Raw genomic sequence first — 12,078 nt, 5'->3', positions numbered from 1 at the left:
GGGACACTTGATAGAGGTCTATAAAATTATGCATGTTGTGGAGAGAGAAATTGCTTTCCCTTTCTCCCAACACTACAACTAGGGGTAAGCAGATTGCCAAAAAAATTAGTATTGATAAAAGCAAGTATTTTTCCCCACATATTGCATAATTAACATTTAGAATTCTCTGCCACAAGATGACAGCCACCAGCCTGGATTGTTTTAAGAACGACTTGGATAAATTCATGGAGGACAAGTCTGTCAATGCCACTGAGGGCCATAGGCCATCTCCAGCCTAAGAGGCAAGATGCTTCTAAATACCAGTTGCAGGGGAGCAACAGAAGGAGAGTGGGCATGTTCTGAGCTCTTGCCTGTGGGCTTCCCAGAGGCATCTGGTGGGCCATTGTGTGAAAGGATGCTGGACTAGATAGGCCATGTATATCCATAATGTCACCCATACTGTCTCCGATGTTTTTTAACATCTATATGAAACGGCTGGGAGAGATCATCAAGAGGTGTGGTCTGGGATATTATCAACATGCTGATGACACCCAGATCTACGTCTCCATACCAACTTCATTAAGCAATAGCATGACCCCACTAAATGCCTGCCTGGAGACGATAATGGGCTGGATGAGGGATAACACCTGAAGTTGAATTCAAATAACACGGAAGTACTGTCTATAGAGAGTTGGGACCTAAGAGATGGTTTAGATCTGCCTGTTCTGGATGGGGCTACACTCCCCATAAAAGGTCAGGTCGGTAGTCTGAGAGTGCTCCTGGATCCTAAACTCTCCTTGGTTTCTCAGGTTGAGGCAGTGGCCAGAAGAGCTTTTTGTCAGCTTTGGCTGATACATCAGATATGTCCATTTCTGGAGACAAATGACCTTAAAACCTTAATCCCTGCTAACTTGGCAAAGAGACACCTTTTAACGTGGTGATTCTCTCTTATTTAGCGAGGGAAAGTAACTGGCCCTATCCACCCCCAGCACAGTACCTCCCGTGACTGTTGCTGGTGTCTGTCTTATGTTTCTTTTTAGATTTTGAGCCCTTTTGGGACAGGGATCTATCTTATTTATTTGTCATTACTCTGTGTAAACTGCCCTAAGCCATTTTTGGAAGGGCGGTATAGAAATTGATTGAATAAATAAATAAAACAGTGGTGTGTATTCTGGTAACCTATAGGCTTTACTACTGTAGTGCGCTCTACATGTGGCTGCCATTGTACATAGTTTGGAAACTACAATTGGTACAGAATACGGTAGCCAGATTGGTCTCTAGGTTTACTTGAAGGGACCATATAACACCGATTTTGAAAGAACTGCACTGGATGCTGGCATGTTTCCAAGTGAAATACAAAGTGCTGGTTATTACCTATAAAGCCCTCAATTGCTTGGATCCAGGGTACTTAAGAGAGCGCCTTCTCTGTCGTGAACACTGTTGCATATTAAGATCATCTGGAGAGGTGTGGTTATGGCTGTTTGGTGGTGACTCAGGACCAGGCTTTCTCTGTGGCTGCCTCAGGGCTGTGTAATGCCCCTCCTTCTGAAATAAGAGCATCTCCTTCTCTGTTTGCTTTTAGGAGGACCCTGAAGACATACCTGTTTCCCCAGACTTTTAGTTTAAATCTAAAATTTAATGTGTGTTTAGTGAGACTCTATCTGTTTTATGAATTTTAACTGTTTTGTATTTCTATTTTATGTTTTAATTTGTACACTGCCTGGAGATTTCTATATAGAGTGGTTTTTGTTTGTTTGTTTGTTTGTTTAAAACATTTTTATACTGCCCAAAACTTAAGTCTCTGGGCGGTTTACAACAGAATAAAAACAAAGTAAAACATACATTAAGACAAAAATGGCGGGGGGGGGGGGACACACATTACAACAATTTAAAAATTTCAAAATAATATTTTAAGACAGCATTAAAACCATTAAAACAACATTAATTAAAAGCCTGAGTGAAGAAATGTGTTTTTAAAGACTTTTTAAAAGCTCTCAGAGATGGGGAGGCTCTTATTTCACTAGGGAGCGCATTCCAAAGCCTCAGGGCAGCAGCGGAGAAGGCTCGTCCCTGAGTGGCCACCAGACGAGCCGGTGGCAGCTGCAGACGGACCTCTCCAGCAGATCTCAGTGGGCGGTGGGGTTCATGCAGAAGAAGGCGTTCCCTTAAATTCTAATTATTTATTATTTCTTGTTTACACAGTCAGAGAGGTGTTGTTGACTGGTTTGTTTTATCCAAACATCGAGTCCTTCCCAAGAACCTGGGATGGCTGAATTTTATTATCAATATTGTTGTTATTATAGATATTGTCACAAAATATAGGCTGTTCCCAGTAAAATTGCTTTTTGTAATTGGCTGATGGTGATTTCTGTGGCCCCTATGGTGTTGAGGTGCTCTTCAAGGTGTTTTGGGATTGCACCTAGGGCACCAATTCCTACTGGGATTATTTTGGTCTTCTTCTGCCACAGCCTTTCAATTTTCAACCATACTGGACAGGTCTCAGGGGAGCCAGACGAAGAGTGCCTCTCCCATAAACAATATGGTGAGACGTAACTTTAATAAATCTATACTGGATTGGTTGTCGTCCGGGTCAACAAGGACTTTGCCAGGTGCTGGAGTCCCTGGACAGCTGGTGGCAAGTGGGCTACAGGACTCAGGATCTTCAGTTGAGCAACCAGGGCTGGAGACAACAGGGTTATTGGAAGAAATGCCGCTTAACCGGGGGGGGGGAATACAAAAAACACCAACGAGGAGATGATGGTCGTGATTATACTGAAACCAGGTAACAGCTGAATAGAGCATCTGAAAAGGGATATAGAATCATAATAGATGTGGGTGATTCCTTCTCCTTGGCCACTGAGTCTAGTCGTCTGCATTACTGACAAAGCTTAGTGGGCACAGCTGAGAGAGAGAGGAAACTCCCCTGTCACCATCTGTCCAGGTCTTAGATGAAGACTGTTCCCCCCAAAAGTCAAGATCTAGCATTCAAAAGAGAGCAGCTTCCCATCTTCAAGAACACAAAAAGAGCAACGAGTAGCACATGCTTGTGGGTGAATGTTCTCAGTAAGAAAACACCAACTCCAACCTATGTGAAAGTCAAGTTCCGCAAAATATCCAAAATAGAAAATAGTCTGAAGTGGATAGCTATCAACAGATAGCTATCAAAGATGACTCCACTCCCCCCCACATGGAGACCCCACTGATGTGGTCCAGTGTCAAAGGAATGGCCTTTCTCAGCCTGAAGGTGCAACCTGCTTCAGGTGCAGCTCACAGTTGACATGGGCTCAGGCATGAATACCCACTTGCTCCGATTTTCATTTCCAACTCCCAGTCATGAACTGCTAATTATTCTTAAAATTTGCTTGAGTGTTAACAGTTGGTTGTTGAGACCAAGACCCCAGGAGTTCCTATGGTAAAAAGCCTTTTGAGTCCAGACTGGAAATTAGTGGAGCAGTTATGTCAGTGATGCTAGTAGTATTTGGTCCTAAATCTGAGAGCTCTGACTGTAGTTCAGTTTTATTGTTTCAATTTATATGCCAGTAATTTTGTAGACGGTTGTAACAATAATCAAGTGGCAATTGAAGACTCTTTGATTAGCTTTCCAATGGATCACAGCATACTGTCATGGAGTATTTTAAAGTATTTGTTCTATGGTAGCGTACTTCTTGTTCAAAAGGTACAGTTGGGTCAGAACTAGCTTAGACAACTAAGCAAACTGTGTCTTCCCCAAACAGGATTATACTGGTTGAAATAATTAGGTATAATCCAGAGGCAAGAATAAAAATGAATTGTGATTAGTAGTTTGCAGCATACTGCATGTGGAATTCAGACTTTTGAACAGGTACTTCTCAGACTTCCTGAATTCTGTAGTTGGCAAGCATGCTTGTTCATGGCATATAGTCCATTTATATTGCTCTGTACCACACTCTGGCTGCTTCAGTGGTAGTCTTAAGTGTGTGAGGTTTGCTTTTTTAAAAACCTGACTTAATTACCTGACGGCTGCTTGCCTCAAGATGCAAGCAGCAGCCTAAGATGACTCAATAATTCTTTAAAATGTGCTGGCTGTGAAAATACAGTGGCATAAACCGTTCTAAACAAACAGTCATTTCCACAGGCAACCATTGCAATTATTTACTTGGTACAGCAAAAAGTATAATATAGAAGATCCAGTTAAAAACCTGTTAAAAGGGATATTTTGTACTGAATAAACTATAGTTTTGAAGTGTTTTGCATGTTTACTTTTGTTTAAACTGCAATGCTGTGTTCTTGACTTCAGAACCTTCCCTCTGGATCTCCGCCAGTTGGGTCCATTAAACTTACCTACATTTCAAAGGTATGTGTTTCTGAAAAACTGAATTGCATTTGCAGACTCATAACAGATTTAATAGCAATTAATTTTTGCATGCCTTGAATAAACTATAGCTTATATATTTGGTGCAGCATGATGGCAAAGCCTTTATATGGTGCATCTTTGACAACTTTTTTCCATTTGTCTCTGATTTCTCGATCTCCTGCGTCAAAATAATTGATGAAAGTGTATGCGCAAAATCAAGAAGTAACTAATATTACATAATAACATGACATAATTTAAACAGTTGTTTCCATTTGTTCCATGAAATTCAAATTGAAAGTTCAGATTTGAAAGCTATTGGTTTTTCAAAGGTAGATTCTAATGAGATAAATATATATAATGCTATTGGTTCCAAAGATATTTTATTTGTGATAGAAAAGGCTATAAATCAATAAAAAAGGATGATTTGTCAGTCTATAGTTAGACACTTGCTGTGTATGATGATGAAACAGCATTGAATTCTTAAATGGTTTGATTAAATTCAGATGCATTGCTACTCCTTAATTACATTATACTTTTTATGGACTTGTCTCAGAAATTATTTATTTCAGTATAATGTTTACTACTAAGCCCATATTTAAAACTTTTTTTTACTACAATGTTGATGGCTTCTATTTTCAACTTCATCCCTGCTAACTTGGCAAAGATGCACCTTTTAACGTGGTGATTCTCTTTATTTAGCAGGGGGGAGAGTAACTGGCCCTATCCACCCCCAGCACAGTATCTCCAGTGACTGTTGCTGGTGTCTATCTTATGTTGCTTTTAGACTATGAGCCCTTTGGGGACAGGGATGCATCTTATTTATTAGTTATTTCTCTGTGTAAACCATCCTGAGCCATTTTTGGAAGGGCAGTATAGAAATAGAATAAATAATAATAATAACTTTGTTTTCCCAACTAGCAAAAACTAAAATACTTGGGGTGCCCTTAGGACAGTTATTTTTACTACTAAAATTCATAAATGTACTAAACTGCTATAATTTCATGTGCAAAGTTCTACATGATGGAGTTCAGGTTCTTGAAGGAATAAAATAAGTTGAGAGTTGATAACAGTATGCATTGCATATGTTTTCTATTGCCCTCTTCCCCAAACTCGGTGTCAGACATCAAGAGTAACAATGTGGAAAAGCATTTTCCGTCACGCGAGGGGGAGGGGCAGTTTTGGCCATTTCTTTATTAGTGATGTGCATGAACCGGTCTGGAGGCCATGTTAGAGGCCTGCGAACCAGTTCACAAGTGGCCTGGTCCGGTGGTCCGATGCCGGGTGAGTGTGTCTTGCTTTAAGGGCGCGCGGGGTGGTGGTGGTTGTACTTATCCCTCCCACTGCTTTCCCCCCTCTGGGCCTCCATTTTGCAGAGAAGTTTTTGGGGCGGCTCTGTTCCTCCCTGCCGCTCCTGCCCCCATTGTCGACCTGAAAAAGCGGAAGTAGCTTCCGTGCATGCACCTGCTGCACACGTTGCGAGCGCACACTGCGCAGCAGGCACACCGGAGGGGGGAAAGCTGCGGGGGGGGGTAAGTACAACCCCCCTGCCCTTAAAGCGAGACTCCTCCAGTGTTGGACTGAGCCTCTGCAGTCCGTGCACATCCCTATTCTTTATTTCTCCATGCAGCCACCCATGCCTTCCAAAAAAGTGTAACCTTGAGTATTGGGGAACAACGATTACACTTAAGGACTTAGTTTCAGGAGGCACAGGGAGAAGAGGGGATCGTGAAAAATTGGATTGCTTTGTATTGCTACAATGTGCATGGTTAGTCAGTACATGTGTGCTGATATTTTATATTGTACAGTATTAGATTGTATGCTGTTTGAGAGATCTATAGTTTATAACAACTGTTTTCATTTTTATCAGGTTAGCGATGCAACTAAGCTGAGGCCAAAGGCAGAATTCTGTTTTGGTAAGTTTTAATAGAAGGCGAAGCGACATTATCAGTATTTTGAAAGCACCCCTGCCCCCATGAAACGAGTCTATGGTATACATTTCCCTTATTAGACATAAATCCAAGTATTTATTTAGAACACAAGTTTCCTCAGTTTATAGGGTAAAATATTCATTCCTCCTTTAGATGAAAGATTGACAGTATTAAATCTAAAACAGTGCTCTGTGTTAGATTTTAAAAGACAAGTGGCAGCTAGAAATGTTGAATAGCTGATTAAACTAGTTTTTAAAAAATTTATAACAAACTTTTACTGTCAATTTAGGGGTGTGTGTGTGTGAGAGAGAGAGAGAGAGAGAGAGATTTCCAGTGCTGTAAAATTTCTCTGTCAGTTTCTAAGCTGCTATTTCAATATCTTAAAAATCAAATATTTCCTCTTTTAATGTATCATTATCTGCAGCCATTTTTATTGCATATGAGTATTTATGTATTAAAAATGCATGCCAAATTGTCCTTTGCAGGAAGTTTTCTATACTTTTACTGATATTTCCGAAAAGAAACCTGCATGGTCGTATTGGCATACGCATACTTCTGTATTTAGTTTGCAGCTGCATGTCCATAACATCAGGAGCCAGAATCTTTCTGAAATTAGGATTGTTGGAGACTTATTTGCTTTTAAAAATTATATAACTATATTTGATAACAAACTATATTATTATGTCTGACAGCAAACACATTTTGCTGAGAATACTCTTGAATACGTTTGTCACATGCTAATTGCATCTTCTACTCACCAACTGAGAGGACAGATTGATCATTGTTCTGCAAGAGTACCGTATTTTCTGATTGAAACGCCACATTGAGGGGAAAGGTCTGAAAAACTGCCAGCAGAAATGCCACATCGGCATAAACACTGCAGCTAGAGGGGAACATGATCATGCATTCTCTGCTGCTCTGGGTCCAAGGGCATCTCACAGATGAGTTATCTTCACTCACATGACTCCAAGGCAGGACTATGCAAATTAGTTAGCATTTAGGTTCGGGAGGAGAAAGCCCCTCCTCAGTTCTTTTTGACCTGCAAGGCTCCAGGCAGCTACTCAGAGCTACAGCTCTGCTGCTTTTACTTTCGTTTTCCATTCAGCTCCTCTTTGTTGTTTTCCTGCCTTTTCCCTCCACCTAGCTGGGCTGCAGCATTGGATGGCAAGACCCCCAGAGTACTTCACGTACGTGTACTGAGGGGGTCTTTTTTTGACTGGCCCTCATGCTCCGCTGCTGCCCGCAACCCCTCTTAAGAGCCCGCAGACGCGGGCGTGCTTGCTGCGCCCCACGGAACTCCCGGAGCAGTGGAACACTGCCTATCAGCTGTTTGGTGGTGTTGCAGCACAGGCAGGGCCTCAGCCTACAAGTGGGGAAGCAGGCCGGGCAGCGCTCCCACCTCTGCGTTGCCCAGTGCTCTCCTGCCGCCCTCGGACGTGCCAGAAAAGCCTGCGCACCCAGGGCCCCCTATAGGCCAGAAAAACCTGGGCCTGCCAGCACTGGCGTCTGCACAACAAAAAACCTCCACGAAGGCCTCAACAAAAGCGGCAGGAGCAGAAGAGGGCATGGCGTTGGACCCCGCACCCACTAGGGCACAGCCAGTCCAACGCATGGTCACCAGGAGCGCATCCTCAACCCAGCAAGAGGTGGTGAGTGTGGCCCAAAGAGGGCCCTGTATGTCTTCTGACCTGGGTCCCCTTTGGGTCATCTAGCCCGGTCATCTAGCCCAACCCCAAATAGCCCATCTCCCAGAACTGTAACCGAATTGCCCTCTGATATGCCTACCTCCTGGGGTCTGTGGGTGGAGAACCTTCTATCCACTGCTTTTGAGCGATATGATGCCTTACAAGCAAAAAAGCGTAAGCTTTCTAGAGAGCCTCCCCAGCCTCCTCCAGCGCTGAATCTCCCCTCCCAAAACCCAGGCTCCTAGGAAGGCAAAGGAAAAGAGAAAGCATACTAAGAAATCCAAAAAGTCCAGGTCCAGATCCAGACAGCGGGATGTTAGCGCCCGCTTCTCTGATCTGTCTGATCAGGGGTCCACTGTGTTGGGGACACCCTTACTCCTACATTAAACCCAGAATACCAACCCAGAATTATATGGAATTCGGGCCTGTGTTTTCCCTCTGAGCATACACAGAGTGCAAAACCAAGTGTAATTCACAACAACTGTCCCCGGGCTCAGCCCCCTCAGGGACACGGGAAACCTAGCTAGTGGAGCCCCCCTAGGCGTGGCTCAGCTTCAGACCCTTACCTCCCTTGGGGACCCTCCCCACCCACCTGGCATCATAAACCAGGAAGATCCAGACCATCATAGGTCTGAGAGGCAGCTCTCTCAGCGCTCAGGAGCTTTCAGTTTTGTTTTCTCTGTTGCTGTGTCGGTTTGCCTTTTCTTACTTATCTGTCCGTGCTAATCCTAATTATTTTATGCAAGGACTCCCCAGAGTACTACAAGTGCTGATGGAGTCTAAACTAGCTGGCATGCCTGCTCCTCCTCTGCCGCCAGCCACACCGCCCTGAGCTGTGTTGGCTGGCGAGGTTTTACTCCAGCCGGAGGTCTCTGGAGCACATGGACGTTGCTGTTCAGCTGTGTTGTGCCATCCTGCAGCAGCAGGGAGCACAGCCGATGGGCAAGAAGTGGTCCGAGCAGCGCCTCCAATACTGCTGTCTCCTGACTCCCTTTGCTGGCCAGAATTTGATTTTGAGTACCCGCAACCCCCGCTCACCCGGGCGGGCATGCGGGGTGCGCGGAAGGCCAAACAGACTCCTCCCCTGCCAACAATGGTGGCCTCAGGCTCTACGGCCTTAAAGCACCAACAACTGAATCTGGGGTGACAGCTGAGAACGTGCAGTACCCGCAATCCCCGCTTGCCTGGGCGGCCAAACCGGGTGTACTCCTCCCCTGCCGGCAATGGCGGCCTCGGGTTCTAAGGCCCAAAGAAGGCGCCAGCAGCCAGATCACAGGCAGCTATGGAGGGTGTGTGACCAGGAGTCCAGCCTCGACGGCACTGGAGGAACTGGTGAGCTCGGCCCATGCTGGGTCTTTTTTCAGTAGTCTGACCTCCCAACTGTGGGTCCAACAGGGTCATCTAGTCTGACCCAAAATACCCCTGTAACCCAGGCCTTATTTGATCTTCCTGGGGATATGCCACCTACCTAGGGTGCGTGAATTGAGGATTATTGGCAAAATCTTCAGAGATATGACGCCTTAACAATATATATATATATTATATATATATATATACACGTGCACGCGCGCGCATACACACACACAAAATTAAAATAAATAAAAGAAAAAGAAAACAATAAATAAATAAATGAATTAAAGGGAAATGCGGACCATGCGGGCCTCTCCCTTCTCTCACAGTGTGGTTTCCAGATTTAGTCGGAGGGAGCTCAGTGTTCACTCCTCTGTGATTTATTTTATTTTATTAGTTATGTTCAACACTCGGTTTCTGCTCTTCTCCGAGGAGCTCAGAGCGGTGTACATGGTCGTTGTTGTCTTCACAACATCCCTGTGAGGTAGGGTTGTTATGTCTGGTCATGGGTCCCCAAGAACCCCAGGGTTACCCCTCATAGTGGTATGGGGAACTTGGCCACGGCAACCCACAAGGCCCTTCCCTTCCAACAGCCACTAACTGAACCAATGGGCCAGGAGGACCTAAACCACCTAGGTCTGAGGGCTAATGGCCTGATGCCCAAGCGCCAGTCTCACTTTAGGCTCCCCAGAGAATTCCGGGTGGTGGATCTGGCCCCACTTACGGCCCAAACCATACATGCCTTGAGCCCAGCCCTGCAACCTCTCAGGAAGCCCTGCCAGTGGGTAAGCAAGTGCACTAGTCTTCCCAGGTTCTAAGCAGTCTATCATAACCCTTCAACCACTAAACAGTATGTGGAAGAGGCCAAACTCCTCCCAGCACACCAGATCCTCCACCTTGGAGTGCTGATAGACACCAGCTGGACAAACTCTTCCTGCTTTGGGACTGAAGGCATACCTTGGAGTCAGGGGTACGAATGGTGCTGAAATCCAACTTAGCACCTCTCATGGACCTGTCCAGATTTCTGGGTCTGATGGTGGTAAGCCTACAGTCCGTGCCCTGGGGGCGTTTCCATCTGAGGCCTTTGCACTGGTTCCTCCTTCCCTTTCAGACGGGCATAGCAATTAAGTCCAACCGACGGGTTGCTACAGTATGCCCCAAGAAGTTTGACACTCCCTAAGCTAGTGGCTCACCCCCCACATCTTTGGGGCGGGGGAGTTCCTCGATCACCCCAGGATCATCGTGACTACGGATGCCAGCAAGAGGGGATGGGGAGCACACTGTTAGCACCGGTCAGTCCAGGGCAGGTGGTTGGCAGAGGAACGCCAACACAGCATAAACTAGCTAGAACTCAGGGCCATCCGCCTAGCCCTACAGGAATTTGTCACCTCTCTTACACATCGCCACGTACTTATCCACACGGACAACACCTCGGCAAAGGCTCACGTAAACTGTCAAGGGGGTACCAGGTCCGGGCCCCTCCAGGCGGAGACAACACTACTGTTCCTCTGGGCAGAACGCCGTGTGGAACCCTTGATGGCTCACCACGTCCAGGGTGACCTGAACACAATAGCGGACTGGTTGAGCCACTCGGACTTCATACCAGGGGAATGGCGCCCCAAACCCGAAAACCTTCTCCTCATTGTGAAGCACTTCGGCCTACCAGTGGTGGACTTGTTTGTGACCCCAGCGAACACACAGCTGCCACGCTTCTTCACAAGATTTCCCTGCTGACAGGCGGGAACAGTGGAGGCCCTCTCGGCGCCATGGCCCCTGGGTCACCTCTGCGCATTTCCTCCCACCCCCCCTCCTGGCAAGGGTCCTGTGCAGTCAAGCTCCTTCAATCCCAGCTCATCCTGGTGGCCCCATACTGGCCACAAAGGCCATGGTTTGCAGAGATCTACAACCTCACCTCCCTCCTGCTGCCCCCCGTCATGCCAGATCTCCTGCAACAAGGCCCAGTTTCTCATCCCAATCCAGGCTGGTTAAAGCTAGCCGCCTGGAAACTGAACAGCGCCTCCTGAAGCACCATGGATACTCGACACTGTCTTGAACACCATGCTAGCCTCCAGACGTCCTTCCACTAACCGAATATATCAGTCTATGTGGAGGGCCTTCCTACGCTGGTTGGACCACCACGGGGTGCCAAGAAGGTCCGCCTCCATGTCTCACTTGTTGCAATTCCTATAAGACGGTTTGGACAAGCGTCTCTCAGCGATCACTCTGAAACGTCAAGCCTTCTCCCTCGTTGGTCTCATTGCATGTACCTCTAAGAGAGCTGGCCATCGCCACCCACACCTCAGACCTTTCCTGCAGGGTGCTACTCTCCTGTCCCTGCCGGTGGTCCACCATTTCCCCACCTGAAAGCTGCATACTGTTCTCCAGGCCCTTCAGCCCCCCCCCCCTTCGAGCCATTGTCTTCTATTCCCCTGCGGATACTATCACTCAAACTTGCATTCTTAGTGGCCATCACCTCTGCATGCAGGATGTCTGAGCTCAGGGCTCTGTCCGTACACAAAAACCTCGGTATCTTCTCGGAAGACTCGGTTAAGCTAATCCAGACCCTTTTCCGTCCCAAGGTAGCATTCCCCTTTTCACATATCCCAGGACGTCATGCTACCTTCCTTTTGCCTGCACCCGGTTTCCCCGGCGGAAGAGGCGTGGCATGAGCTCGACGGCTGCAGATGTCTCAAAATCTACATCAGGCGGACCAAGCACATTAGAACCTCTGAGTTCCTCTTTGTTTCCTTTCACCATGCATTGGAGAAATGCTCCTTTTTACCCTTTGTAGAGAAGCTCTGGA

At 46.2% G+C, this 12,078-nt stretch overlaps 1 protein-coding gene across 9 annotated transcripts in view; it reads left to right on the top strand.

Moving 5' to 3' along the window:
- Window positions 1–12,078, top strand: part of PLEKHA1 (pleckstrin homology domain containing A1) — an 83,142-nt gene that overhangs the window by 23,644 nt on the left and 47,420 nt on the right. For 8 of the 9 annotated variants that reach the window (XM_053308589.1, XM_053308587.1, XM_053308588.1 and 5 more), the window contains exons 3-4: window positions 4,256–4,312; window positions 6,180–6,225. In XM_053308589.1, coding sequence (XP_053164564.1) covers window positions 4,256–4,312; window positions 6,180–6,225 — 103 coding nt within the window. The remainder of the gene's footprint in view (window positions 1–4,255; window positions 4,313–6,179; window positions 6,226–12,078) is intronic. The other variant, XM_053308591.1, reaches the window with a different exon arrangement.

Source organism: Hemicordylus capensis, chromosome 3 (assembly GCF_027244095.1).
Source record: "Hemicordylus capensis ecotype Gifberg chromosome 3, rHemCap1.1.pri, whole genome shotgun sequence".
Lineage (NCBI taxonomy): Eukaryota > Metazoa > Chordata > Lepidosauria > Squamata > Cordylidae > Hemicordylus > Hemicordylus capensis.
The sequence above is the reverse complement of the archived record's forward strand: the minus strand, read 5'-3'. Positions and strand labels throughout refer to the sequence as shown.